Source organism: Salmo salar, unplaced genomic scaffold, assembly GCF_965601325.2.
Source record: "Salmo salar unplaced genomic scaffold, fSalSal1 ptg000360l, whole genome shotgun sequence".
Classification (NCBI taxonomy): Eukaryota; Metazoa; Chordata; class Actinopteri; order Salmoniformes; family Salmonidae; genus Salmo; species Salmo salar.
The window spans coordinates 1,104,801-1,118,533 of NW_027675360.1; the positions used below are offsets into that span (position 1 = coordinate 1,104,801).

At 37.9% G+C, this 13,733-nt stretch overlaps 1 protein-coding gene across 1 annotated transcript; it reads right to left on the reverse strand.

The window, feature by feature from the left end:
- Positions 1-2,531: 2,531 nt before the first annotated feature.
- LOC145875835 (uncharacterized) lies at positions 2,532-13,281 on the reverse strand. The gene is made up of 2 exons (XM_082971639.1): positions 12,741-13,281; positions 2,532-7,034 (listed from the first exon to the last, which is right to left on the reverse strand). The coding sequence occupies exons 1-2, from the start codon at positions 13,069-13,071 to the stop codon at positions 5,707-5,709; spliced, it is 1,659 nt and encodes a 552-aa protein (XP_082827765.1). The 5' UTR covers positions 13,072-13,281; the 3' UTR covers positions 2,532-5,706.
- Between the last annotated feature and the right edge of the window lie 452 nt (positions 13,282-13,733).

A 13,733-nucleotide genomic window follows, 5' to 3' on the forward strand; every position in this document is an offset into this window, starting at 1 on the left:
GACGTTCAGAACTAGCATTCCCACCGAACACTTCCGGTGAATTTACTAAATTACTCACGATAAACGTTCACAAAAAACATAACAATTATTTTAAGAATTATAGATACAGAATTCCTTTATGCACTCGCTATGTCCGATTTTAAAATAGCTTTTCGGTGAAAGCACATTTTGCAATATTTTGAGTAGATAGCCCAGCATCACAGGGCTAGCTATTTAGACACCCACCAAGTTTAGCCCTCACCAAAGTCAGATTTACTATACGAAAAATGTTATTACCTTTGCTGTTCTTCGTCAGAATACACTCCCAGGACTTCTACTTCAATAACAAATGTTGGTTTGGTTCAAAATAATCCATAGTTATGTTCAAATATCCTCTGTTTTGTTCGTGCGTTCAAGACACTATCCGAAGGGTAAATAAGGGTGACGCGCCCGACGCGTTTCGTGACAAAACATTTCTAAATATTCCATTACCGTACTTCGAAGCATGTCAACCGCTGTTTAAAATCAATTTTGATGCCATTTTTCTCGTAAAAAAGTGATAATATTCCGACCGGGAAAGCGTGTTTAGTTCAAAGACAGAGAAAATAAAAACATGGGGTCGCCTCGTGCATGCGCCTCAGTCTCATTGTCCTCTGATAGACCACTTACCAAAGGCGCTAATGTTTTTCAGCCAGGGGCTGCAAAGACATCATTCAGCTTTTTCCCGAGTTCTGAGAGCCTATGGGAGCCGTAGGAAGTGTCACGTTACAGCAAAGATCCTAAGTTTTCAATAAAGAGAGTCAAGAAGCCCTAGGAATGGTCAGAGAGGGCACTTCCTGTACAGAATCTTCTCAGGTTTTTGCCTGCCATATGAGTTCTGTTATACTCACAGACACCATTCAAACAGTTTTAGAAACTTTAGGGTGTTTTCTATCCAAAGCCAATTATATGCATATTCTAGTTTCTGGGCAGCAGTAATAACCAGATTAAATCAGGGGCGTTTTTTATCCGGCCGTGTAAATACTGCCCCCTACCCCTAACAGGTTAAAAAACATGAGCTGGCGCACACCCAGAAAAATAGTTTGTGAGGAGGTGCTGACTAACGGCGAATAAACTATAAACTATCAAAATAAATAAAGTCGCACACTCCATATATAAACTCCCAGTAATTTATTGGGTATTTACCAACGTTTCAGCATCACTGTGCCTTCTTCAGGGTGATGTCATCAATACTTGAACCAGGTTATGTAGATGAACAGTGCAATTAGTGCAACCAATGACAATAGAGAGGGGTGTGTCATAATGATTAAGTTAATTAAAATGAATTAGTGAAACTGTTAAATAGTATATGACATTAAATATTTTACTGTATTGTTATCATATAGAAACATCATGGAATATTGTACATCATATTAAATATATTACTGTATTGTTATCATATAGAAACATCATGGAATATTGTACATCATATTAAATATATTACTCTATTGTTATCATATAGAAACATCATGGAATATTGTACATTATATGACCATCAACATACATTATTGTTTCATTCAATTTCACATAATAAGGATATTTAATATTTTCAAGTTCAGAAGTCAGAACTCATCACCTGCTATGTAAAAGAGACAGAAGAATGCACAATGGTCAATGCTTTCTGGGATCCTTGGGACATCCCTACCCTAAACCCTAACCTTAACCCCTACCTTAACCATTTTAAATGTCAACTTCAACGGGCTAGGGACGTCCCAAGGATGTATCTCTACCTGAAAATACATGATCTAAGTGATTGATAGTTGGTATTCAGCAGTCATAAAGCCTTATTTACTTTAATGAACTACTAAAATAGTGATTTAGTCAGACAGCATAGACAGCAGCTCTACACATTATTGACTGACTGATCCATTCATCCTTCCATCCCTCCTCAGCCTTCCTCTCCTCTGAAGACCCAGTGAGGGTGGAGCTCAGTCAGAGAGCTGTTGAGGGACTGGTTAGGCAGAACACTTCTACAGCCAGAGAGGTGAGAGGTCACACATGGTTTAGATGGTAAATATTTATGTCCCCTTAGCGGTTCATCACATCAGCAAAAGGGAATATGTTCCATCTATGTTTATTTACATTAGTGCAAATTGTCCACTGATATTGGTGTAATTTCTCACCCCTCTTGGCTGTACTAAGTTAATTTCCCCTCAGACACACACATTTGTTCTTTGATATTACGAAGGTCATTTGTGTATAATGTACTTTTCCCAACATCTCTTTACATTGCTGATGCATATTTGGTGGCCTGACTGTATCCATACTATATCAAAAGCCCATCCTGGTAGATCTGAACCTAATGCAGCTTGGAGTGATCAGATGACAGAAGTCACATTTAGGTGCCAGGTGTAACTGAGGCCATAGATACTCCATATCCATTACTTTGAGTGTTTCATATATGACTAAATGTGTTTCTTTCTGTGTTACAGGGCCAGTCAAGAAATGGAACAGCAAGGCCACAGAACATGACATAAGCAGAGCTGTTTGATAATTTTGTTTGTTTTTTAATAGTTGAATCCTTTGACGTATTGTTGATTTAAAAAAAAGGGATACTAAATATCATACATTTTGACAGTGGAAGATATGAATTTATACTGTTTTTCATACTAAGATGGACCAAGATATGTGTTGCTTTTGTACATATCTGTTAATTGGTTTCCCAAGAGTGTTGATTGGTCAGTCATTGGGTTCATTTGTTTTACAGTATGTTCAAATGAAATCAAGCTTTATTTATACAGCACATTTCAGACATGGATGCAACACAAAGGCTCCACAGGAAAAAAACAAATATTTAGTAAACAACAAACAGAATAATAACAACTGAAAGACTAATGAGCATTCTGATGAAATGCCATTGATTAAAAATCCTAAAATAGAAGAGGAACTAACAAAGAGTCACTGACAACAACCACAACTAAACAGGTGGGGTTTTAGGAGGGGCTCTGAAAGACACTATGGGGGTGTCCACTGAAAGTTGACTAGTAACAACAACTGGGACATAAAAGTCACCCATCATGAGACCCACTAAATCTGCCCAAGAAGAGGCAAACAGAAGAAAAACCCACACCAAACTTAAAGACAGGAAGCAAACCAAAAAGGTGGAGCAACTAAAGGTGTTGACTCTCCACATGTATCAAGACAACTGGAGCACTGGGCCAGACACTCTTAAATAGAACCTGGACCAGCTCAGGTGAAACACCTTCCCACTAACGAGATGGACAAGACAGCACAGGTGTAACACATACTGACTAACGAGGTGACACCAATCAGTGCGTCCTACGTGCTAACGAGCTAGACGTGCTAACGAGCTAGACGTGCTAACGAGCTAGACGTGCTAACGAGCTAGACGTGCTAACGAGCTAGACGTGCTAACGAGCTAGACGTGCTAACGAGCTAGACGTGCTAAAGTCCAACCTCAAAACATAAATGGAAAAACCAAAGCCTGTAACACCTTCCCCCTTAAGACAACAGATATATCCTATATTTTTGTTGGACAAGTTTGCTCACCACCAACAGAAAACAACTTCCATTTCACATTATAATCAACTACAATGCTTCACCTTCTAGAATATAAATATGGTGTCTACTGGCTGTCAACAATTAAAAACAAGAAAAAACCACGTATTTCTAAATAATAATATACAATAATATTCTTTTTTTCGCCTTTTTCTTTCTATAGAATCCTAAAACTCACTAGCTTCTAGAACTCTCGTCTTCCTAAAACTCACTAGCTTCTAGAACTCTCCTCTTCCTAAATCCCACTAGCTTCTAGAACTCTCGTCTTCCTAAAACTCACTAGCTTCTAGAATACTCCTCTTCCTAAAACTCACTAGCTTCTAGAACTCTCGTCCCCTTGGAACGAGCCCAAACAAAACTCATCTCCAATAAGGAAAACCATGCAGTCATTATAAATTGTGATCCATGGTAACGCACTGGCTAAACACAAAACACAAAACTTTTTAACTGCCCACCCTTGAGACAATCAGCAACCAAGTTGTCCTCACCACAGACATGTCTGATTTCAAGAGGAAACTCCTGCAATATCCATCGTAACTTTCCACCTCACTGCAGAGCTTCTCTCTCTTCTCAGGGTTCACTAGATAGGCATGTTGTTGGAACGGGGCCCAGTCCCCAATGTCATGCTCTAGTACATTTGGTTTTGCACATCTGAGAATGAACCCAGATATTCTAAAAGCAGGGGAACAATGTCAATATAATTGTACCAAAAAATTGTCAGTTGGTTGAATAAATAATTATCATTACTAAATGTTTCATGAAATGTAAATATGAAATATTTGATTGCATAGTCTTATTTTCAACAGCTTTTCAATTACATGTTGCTAGGTGGGATATCCCCAATGTCAAAACACAGTTTTAACATGTCCTAATCAATAACCAATATGCATAAACAGTTTGTGATAAATTGAAAACCTAAACATAAAATGTGCTATGTACACAAACATCTGCCACAATAATCATATTACTTGTATTTTTTAAAACAAGCACCTTATAAACTGCACCAAAAACGCTGTTGTTTTGACAAGTAGCAATAAATCACTGATATCCATTAGGGGTGAAATCAGGTTGTACGTGCTGTTGAAACTAACACAACTAAAAAAACACACATGGAAATGGAGATATATTTTACCTCACTGGTTAGAGGACAACCTGCAGAAGACAGTCAGCTACATTTTGGAGTGATGCATTTAAATGTAGGGGTCGCTTAACAAAGGAACACAACATTTATTTGTCATCACTCATCAATATCATGTGGATTTTTTTTTCTTTACCATTATTTTACTAGTTAAGTTGACTGAGAACACATTCTCATTTACAGCAACAACCTGGGGAATAGTTACAGGGGAGAGGAGGGGGATGAATGAGCCAATTGTAAGCTGGGGATGATTAGATATCCATGATGGTATGAGGGCCAGATTGGGAATTTAGCCAGGACACCGGGGTTAACACCCCTACTCTTACGATAAGTACCTCAGAGAGTCAGGACACCCGTTTAACGTCCCATCCGAAAGACGGCACCCTACACAGGGCAGTCACTGCCCTGGGGCATTGGGATATTGTTTAGACCAGAGGAAAGAGTACCTCCGACTGGCCCTCCAACACCACTTCCAGCAGCATATGGTCTCCCATCCAGGGACTGACAAGGACCAACCCTGCTTAGCTTCAGAAGCAAGCCAGCAGTGGGATGCAGGGTGGTATGCTGCTGGCAATCAATTGTGCGAAAGGAGGAAGATGAGATTACACATCCTGTTAAAACGAACAGCTCAAAAACCACATGGAATCTGGGAATAATGTGTACATCCCTGGTTAGAGGACAATTTGTAGAAAACAGCTAGCTACATTTTGAAGTGTTGCATTTTGATTCCAGTGGGTCACCAACGTGGTAAGTGTAACACAACTCTTTCTTTTGTTAGTCACTTTTTGTTAAATCTCATAAATAGTAACTCTTCCATTTCAGAGCCTGGATTTTCCCCCTGAGGCTAATATCCATATCATGTTGAAATCAATAGAACAGGGGACAAACGTTTAGGGTTCTACATTGTGACATCATTAAAATACTCCTTCTACAATGTTAAAAACATTCTACATTGTGACATTAATTCATTGATATCATGAAACAACTCCTTAATGTATTTTCTAATATTTGATCAGAGATCTTTTATCAGATTATCTATGGTCACAGCTAAGAGGTTTCTCTCCTCTGTGTATTCTCTGGTGCACTCTCAGATCTGTAGATTGAACAAAACTCTTCCCACATTGACCACAGCTATAAGGTTTTTCTCCTGTGTGTGTTCTCTGGTGTAGAGTCAGAATGCTAGATTTAGTAAAACTCTTTTCACATTGAGTACAGCTATAAGGTTTCTCTCCTGTGTGTGTTCTCTGGTGCACTGTCAGATGTGTAGATTTAACAAAACTCTTCCCACATTGATCACAGCTATAAGGTTTATCATCTGTGTGTATTCTCTGGTGTTTAGTCAGACTGCTAGATGTAGTAAAACTCTTCCCACATTGATCACAGCTAAAAGGTTTCTCTCCTGTGTGTGTTCTCTGGTGCGTCTTCAAATTCTGTGAAGTTGAGAATCTTTTCCCACAATCTGAACAGTGGAATGGTTTCTCTCCTGTGTGTACTCGCTGGTGTCGAGTCAGACTGCCAGATGCAGCAAAACTCTTTCCACATTGACAACAGCTATAAGATTTCTCTCCTGTGTGTATTCTCTGGTGTCGAGTCAGACTGCCAGATGCAGCAAAACTCTTTCCACATTGACAACAGCTATAAGATTTCTCTCCTGTGTGTATTCTCTGGTGTAGAGTCAGATGGCTAGATTGAACAAAACTCTTCCCACATTGACCACAGCTATAAGGTTTTTCTCCTGTGTGTGTTCTCTGGTGTCGAGTCAGATGTGCATATTTAACATAACTCTTCCCACATTGACCACAGCTATAAGATTTTTCTCCTGTGTGTCTTCTCTGGTGTAGAGTCAGACTGCTAGAGTTAGTAAAACTCTTCCCACATTGACCACAGCAATAAGTTTTCTCTCCTGTGTGTGTTCTCTGGTGTAATGTGAGCTGGCTAGATGTAACAAAACTCTTCCCACATTGAGTACAGCTATAAGATTTCTCTCCTGTGTGTCTTTTCTGGTGCACTGTCAGATGGCTAGATTGACAAAAACTCTTCCCACATTGATCACAGCTATAAGGTTTCTCTCCTGTGTGTATTCTCTGGTGTTGAGTCAGACTGCTAGAGTCAGTAAAACTCTTCCCACATTGATCACAGCCATAAGGTTTCTCCCCAGTGTGAATTCTTTGATGTATTTTAAGGCCTAGTGAAGAGTTTAATCTTTTCCCACAGTCAGAGCAGCAGTGAGATTTCTCTCCTGTGTGAACTCGCTGGTGTTTCTTGAGGAGTTCTGATCTGGAGAGACTCTTCTCTGCCTCATCAGCATCATGATGTTGCTGAGGCTCCCCAGAGGATCCACAATAGTCCCGTCTCTCTCCTGTGAGAACAAAGTCAGACAGATGGTTAAAGGCCCACGACAGCAGAAATCCACTGTTTATTTGAGGTAAAAGGTGATGCCCAGAGCATACCCATGAACTTGTACAACAATTGACTTCTGTTAAATGATTTGACCATTAAGACAGTTAACTTAGCAACAATCACATTTTGTCTTGTTTTCACATTAGTAGTAACTAGAAATAAGTTATTAAAGTTGTTGAAATCCTAAGCAGTGCGCCAGATGACTTTTGGTTTCCAATATAGGCCCTGTGTTTGCTAAAATTGCAGCACGAGGGCAATGCGCACACAATTTGATTGCAGAAACACCTCCCTGCTAATGAGGAAACAGCTAGTTATGGATGTAGTATATCTGGTAATGAGGAAACCACTAGTTATGGATGTAGTATATCTGCTAATGAGGAAACCACTAGTTATGGATGTAGTATATCTGGTAATGAGGAAACCACTAGTTATGGATGTAGTATATCTGCTAATGAGGAAACCACTAGTTATGGATGTAGTATATCTGGTAATGAGGAAACCACTAGTTATGGATGTAGTATATCTGGTAATGAGGAAACCACTAGTTATGGATGTAGTATATCTGGTAATGAGGAAACCACTAGTTATGGATGTAGTATATCTGGTAATGAGGAAACCACTAGTTATGGATGTAGTATATCTGGTAATGAGGAAACCACTAGTTATGAATGTAGTATATCTGGTAATGAGGAAACCACTAGTTATGGATGTAGTATATCTGCTAATGAGGAAACCACTAGTTATGGATGTAGTATATCTGGTAATGAGGAAACCACTAGTTATGGATGTAGTATATCTGGTAATGAGGAAACCACTAGTTATGGATGTAGTATATCTGGTAATGAGGAAACCACTAGTTATGGATGTAGTATATCTGGTAATGAGGAAACCACTAGTTATGGATGTAGTATATCTGGTAATGAGGAAACCACTAGTTATGGATGTAGTATATCTGGTAATGAGGAAACCACTAGTTATGGATGTAGTATATCTGGTAATGAGGAAACCACTAGTTATGGATGTAGTATATCTGGTAATGAGGAAACCACTAGTTATGGATGTAGTATATCTGGTAATGAGGAAACCACTAGTTATGGATGTAGTATATCTGCTAATGAGGAAACCACTAGTTATGGATGTAGTATATCTGGTAATGAGGAAACCACTAGTTATGGATGTAGTATATCTGGTAATGAGGAAACCACTAGTTATGGATGTAGTATATCTGGTAATGAGGAAACCACTAGTTATGGATGTAGTATATCTGGTAATGAGGAAACCACTAGTTATGGATGTAGTATATCTGGTAATGAGGAAACCACTAGTTATGGATGTAGTATATCTGGTAATGAGGAAACCACTAGTTATGGATGTAGTATATCTGGTAATGAGGAAACCACTAGTTATGGATGTAGTATATCTGGTAATGAGGAAACCACTAGTTATGGATGTAGTATATCTGCTAATGAGGAAACCACTAGTTATGGATGTAGTATATCTGGTAATGAGGAATCCACTAGTTATGGATGTAGTATATCTGGTAATGAGGAAACCACTAGTTATGGATGTAGTATATCTGCTAATGAGGAAACCACTAGTTATGGATGTAGTATATCTGGTAATGAGGAAACCACTAGTTATGGATGTAGTATATCTGGTAATGAGGAAACCACTAGTTATGGATGTAGTATATCTGCTAATGAGGAAACCACTAGTTATGGATGTAGTATATCTGCTAATGAGGAAACCACTAGTTGGATGTAGTATATCTGGTAATGAGGAAACCACTAGTTATGGATGTAGTATATCTGGTAATGAGGAAACCACTAGTTATGGATGTAGTATATCTGGTAATGAGGAAACCACTAGTTATGGATGTAGTATATCTGGTAATGAGGAAACCACTAGTTATGGATGTAGTATATCTGCTAATGAGGAAACCACTAGTTATGGATGTAGTATATCTGGTAATGAGGAAACCACTAGTTATGGATGTAGTATATCTGGTAATGTGGAAACCACTAGTTATGGATGTAGTATATCTGCTAATGAGGAAACCACTAGTTATGGATGTAGTATATCTGGTAATGAGGAAACCACTAGTTATGGATGTAGTATATCTGGTAATGAGGAAACCACTAGTTATGGATGTAGTATATCTGGTAATGAGGAAACCACTAGTTATGGATGTAGTATATCTGGTAATGAGGAAACCACTAGTTATGGATGTAGTATATCTGGTAATGAGGAAACCACTAGTTATGGATGTAGTATATCTGGTAATGAGGAAACCACTAGTTATGGATGTAGTATATCTGGTAATGAGGAAACCACTAGTTATGGATGTAGTATATCTGGTAATGAGGAAACCACTAGTTATGGATGTAGTATATCTGGTAATGAGGAAACCACTAGTTATGGATGTAGTATATCTGGTAATGAGGAAACCACTAGTTATGGATGTAGTATATCTGCTAATGAGGAAACCACTAGTTATGGATGTAGTATATCTGGTAATGAGGAATCCACTAGTTATGGATGTAGTATATCTGGTAATGAGGAAACCACTAGTTATGGATGTAGTATATCTGCTAATGAGGAAACCACTAGTTATGGATGTAGTATATCTGGTAATGAGGAAACCACTAGTTATGGATGTAGTATATCTGGTAATGAGGAAACCACTAGTTATGGATGTAGTATATCTGCTAATGAGGAAACCACTAGTTATGGATGTAGTATATCTGCTAATGAGGAAACCACTAGTTGGATGTAGTATATCTGGTAATGAGGAAACCACTAGTTATGGATGTAGTATATCTGGTAATGAGGAAACCACTAGTTATGGATGTAGTATATCTGGTAATGAGGAAACCACTAGTTATGGATGTAGTATATCTGGTAATGAGGAAACCACTAGTTATGGATGTAGTATATCTGCTAATGAGGAAACCACTAGTTATGGATGTAGTATATCTGGTAATGAGGAAACCACTAGTTATGGATGTAGTATATCTGGTAATGTGGAAACCACTAGTTATGGATGTAGTATATCTGCTAATGAGGAAACCACTAGTTATGGATGTAGTATATCTGGTAATGAGGAAACCACTAGTTATGGATGTAGTATATCTGGTAATGAGGAAACCACTAGTTATGGATGTAGTATATCTGGTAATGAGGAAACCACTAGTTATGGATGTAGTATATCTGGTAATGAGGAAACCACTAGTTATGGATGTAGTATATCTGGTAATGAGGAAACCACTAGTTATGGATGTAGTATATCTGCTAATGAGGAAACCACTAGTTATGGATGTAGTATATCTGGTAATGAGGAAACCACTAGTTATGGATGTAGTATATCTGGTAATGAGGAAACCACTAGTTATGGATGTAGTATATATGCCTAGAGCAAAAAATAGTGAGCAAAGATTTTAGTTTTCACAATGTATTCTGAATATTACAGCACAAGATCAGGAGTGCTACTCAAGGAAACTCACATTAAGCTCTGTGTCTATTCACTAATTCACCACCGTGGGGGAAAACTCAGGGGAGTTCTCATAGGCTGACAGCAAATATAGCCTCCATTTACAGGTTGCTTATGAGTGCATTTCACATTAAATATGGATTATAATTGTAAGACTCGCTTGAATCACCTGCTTAATATGTTTGTGTTATTGTCGCATATCAACTGCTTTATACTTAAAAAACACTTCAACCAGTAAAATGCTCTTTGGCTTTGCCATCAGCCTGACAATGAGGGTTTGTACACTAAGTGTTTAACAAATTGGCCCATAACTTCACCTAACAATAACATAGACCAACTGTAAGACCCATAACTTCACCTAACAATAACATAGACCTAGGACTATAAATCATTTAATATTTCAGGTGAAACATGGAAACTAAAATGTTTTTGTCGTGACATTTCATAACCTGATCACCAGATAATTTTGTGAATAATCCCACTAGGCTACTCTGTAATGTGTTGTCATTCTAAATGTCCTGAATAAAGGAAAATATCTCTGTGTGTTGTACAATAGCCTATCCATCAAGGAACAGTTCTCTACACATGATGAGCTAAGTATCTCCGTTTCCAAACGGACTAACGAGACCCTACTGTAAATCAAGCAGACAATAACACTTTATAAACATACATTTGTTTGGGATGTTGGATCCAACGTGGAGCACGGCATAACTGTCTTTACCAGAGTAATGAATGAAGAAGCACTTTGGTTGTTGTTGCATGTCATGATGTTTGTCATGTGACTGTCATTCAGAAAATGATTTCCTGGATCAGCTGATGATAGTTGAACATGTGACTGTAACTAAACAGCTACAGTATTAAGTATTATGTGTAATTATTGAAGAACGACGTTAATGACAGTATCTATTTGGGTGTTGTCAATAAAGTTAAGGTGACTCTCGGTTAGAACCATTGGATTTAGCAAACTCTGAAATTATTTAGGATTTCTGTGCCCATAAAAACTGTTTTGCCAGCGTAACATAAGGAGACACTAAATGTTACGTAGGTAGAGTGCATTTCAGAGATCTGAATACAGAAAACCGTCCTAACAGGACAATAACCTAAACCACAAGGCCAAATCTACACTGGAGGAGCTTACCAAGATGACATTGAATGTTCCTGAGTGGCCTAGTTACAGTTTGGACTTAAATCATCTTGAAAGTCAAAGCAAGACTTGAAAACGGCTTTCTAGCAATGATCAACAAACAACTTGACAGAACAGGAAGGATTTTAAAAAGAATAATGAATATTCACATGAAGATCAGTCGCCTATTGGATGACATCACGACTTCCCATCAAGCCAACTCCTTGAAGGCCTTACTATGACATCACTCACTCCTTCTAGTTTGCAGTTGTTAAAAAAACACTATTTTGCTCAAAACATGTATTTGTTTCCCATTAGTGTGTTTATACTTTACTGTATTTATATCACTTTTCAACAGGAAAAGTTTAAAAATCCCTGGAGGACTTCATGGACAATTCATACAGTACAAAAACATATTCAAGTGTAGAATGCCCTTTTAAAAATCACACATTAGTTCAACAACTGCAGAGTTTGTGTCCCTGTTTTATTAGATAGTACTCACTGTATTTACTGGTGTTAATCAGATCAATGTCCCTGTTTTATTAGATAGTACTCACTGTATTTACTGGTGTTAATCAGATCAATGTCCCTGTTTTATTAGATAGTACTCACTGTATTTACTGGTGTTAATCAGATCAATGTCCCTGTTTTATTAGATAGTACTCACTGTATTTACTGGTGTTAATCAGATCAATGTCCCTGTTTTATTAGATAGTACTCACTGTATTTACTGGTGTTAACCAGATCAATGTCCCTGTTTTATTAGATAGTACTCACTGTATTTACTGGTGTTAATCAGATCAATGTCCCTGTTTTATTAGATAGTACTCACTGTATTTACTGGTGTTAATCAGATCAATGTCCCTGTTTTATTAGATAGTACTCACTGTATTTACTGGTGTTAATCAGATCAATGTCCCTGTTTTATAAGATAGTACTCACTGTATTTACTGGTGTTAACCAGATCAATGTCCCTGTTTTATAAGATAGTACTCACTGTATTTACTGGTGTTAATCAGATCAATGTCCCTGTTTTATAAGATAGTACTCACTGTATTTACTGGTGTTAATCAGATCTCCAGTCTTCTCTTCATCATTGACAGTAATTGACCCCTCTTCAGCCTTAATTCCAAAAACGACTTCATCTTCTTTCACTTCATCCTCCACTCCAAAAACTGCATCTTCCTCCTCTTTCACTCTGAACGCGTCTTTCTCTTCTTTCACTGTAACGTCTTTCTCTTCTTCTTTCACGGTAACAGCCTCACCCTCTACTTGTTTTTGTATTGTAACATCTTTCTCTTCCTCCTCCTCTTTCACCAGAGCTTCTTTCTCCGTCCAGCAGACCTCTTCTTTAACAGGAGGAGAGTAGCTTAGTGAACTCATGGTCGGAGATAATAGCTAGTTAGCATTAGCGACTAGACTAGTGCTAATTTAACCAGCCAGCTAGTTGACTTACAACGTAAATATTAAATTAAATGGGGTAGCTAGTTGTTTCCACATAAGTATGTTTAAATCATAGTAGCAAATAAACCACGAAATTGTGTAAAGAACTTGAATGTTCCGACTTTGTCGGCTAGCGAGCTACCGAGGTGGCTGCAGTTGTTGAAGAAGCGTTCCGTCCACTAGATTATACGTCACACTAGAAACATCGCCTGAAAGACACATATCGCCATCTGCTGTCTGGAGGGAGGAAACGCAGTTGAGGAGGGAAAACTATTTTTATTCTTCATTGAATTATAATATTATAAAGCAGTTTAGGGAAACGTTTTGTTCCTCTCCATTAAATATGAATATTATATCAACACGTACAAAGAGCATGGTGTAACAATACATCATGTAGATGTATATAATGAACAGACTAGGTCTATACTGATCCTACATGGTGTAACAATACATCATGTAGATGTATATAATGAACAGACTAGGTCTATACTGCTCCTACATGGTGTAACAATACATCATGTAGATGTATATAATGAACAGACTAGGTCTATACTGCTCCTACATGGTGTAACAATACATCATGTAGATGTATATAATGAACA

Excerpts from the sequence above, each read along its gene's own strand:
- LOC145875835 (XM_082971639.1), bottom strand. The coding sequence starts at position 13,071 with ATGAGTTCACTAAGCTACTCTCCTCCTGTTAAAGAAGAGGTCTGCTGG. Across the intron at positions 7,035-12,740 it reads GATTAACACCAGTAAATACA|GAGAGAGACGGGACTATTGT; the intron begins GTGAGTACTATC and ends TTGTTCTCACAG.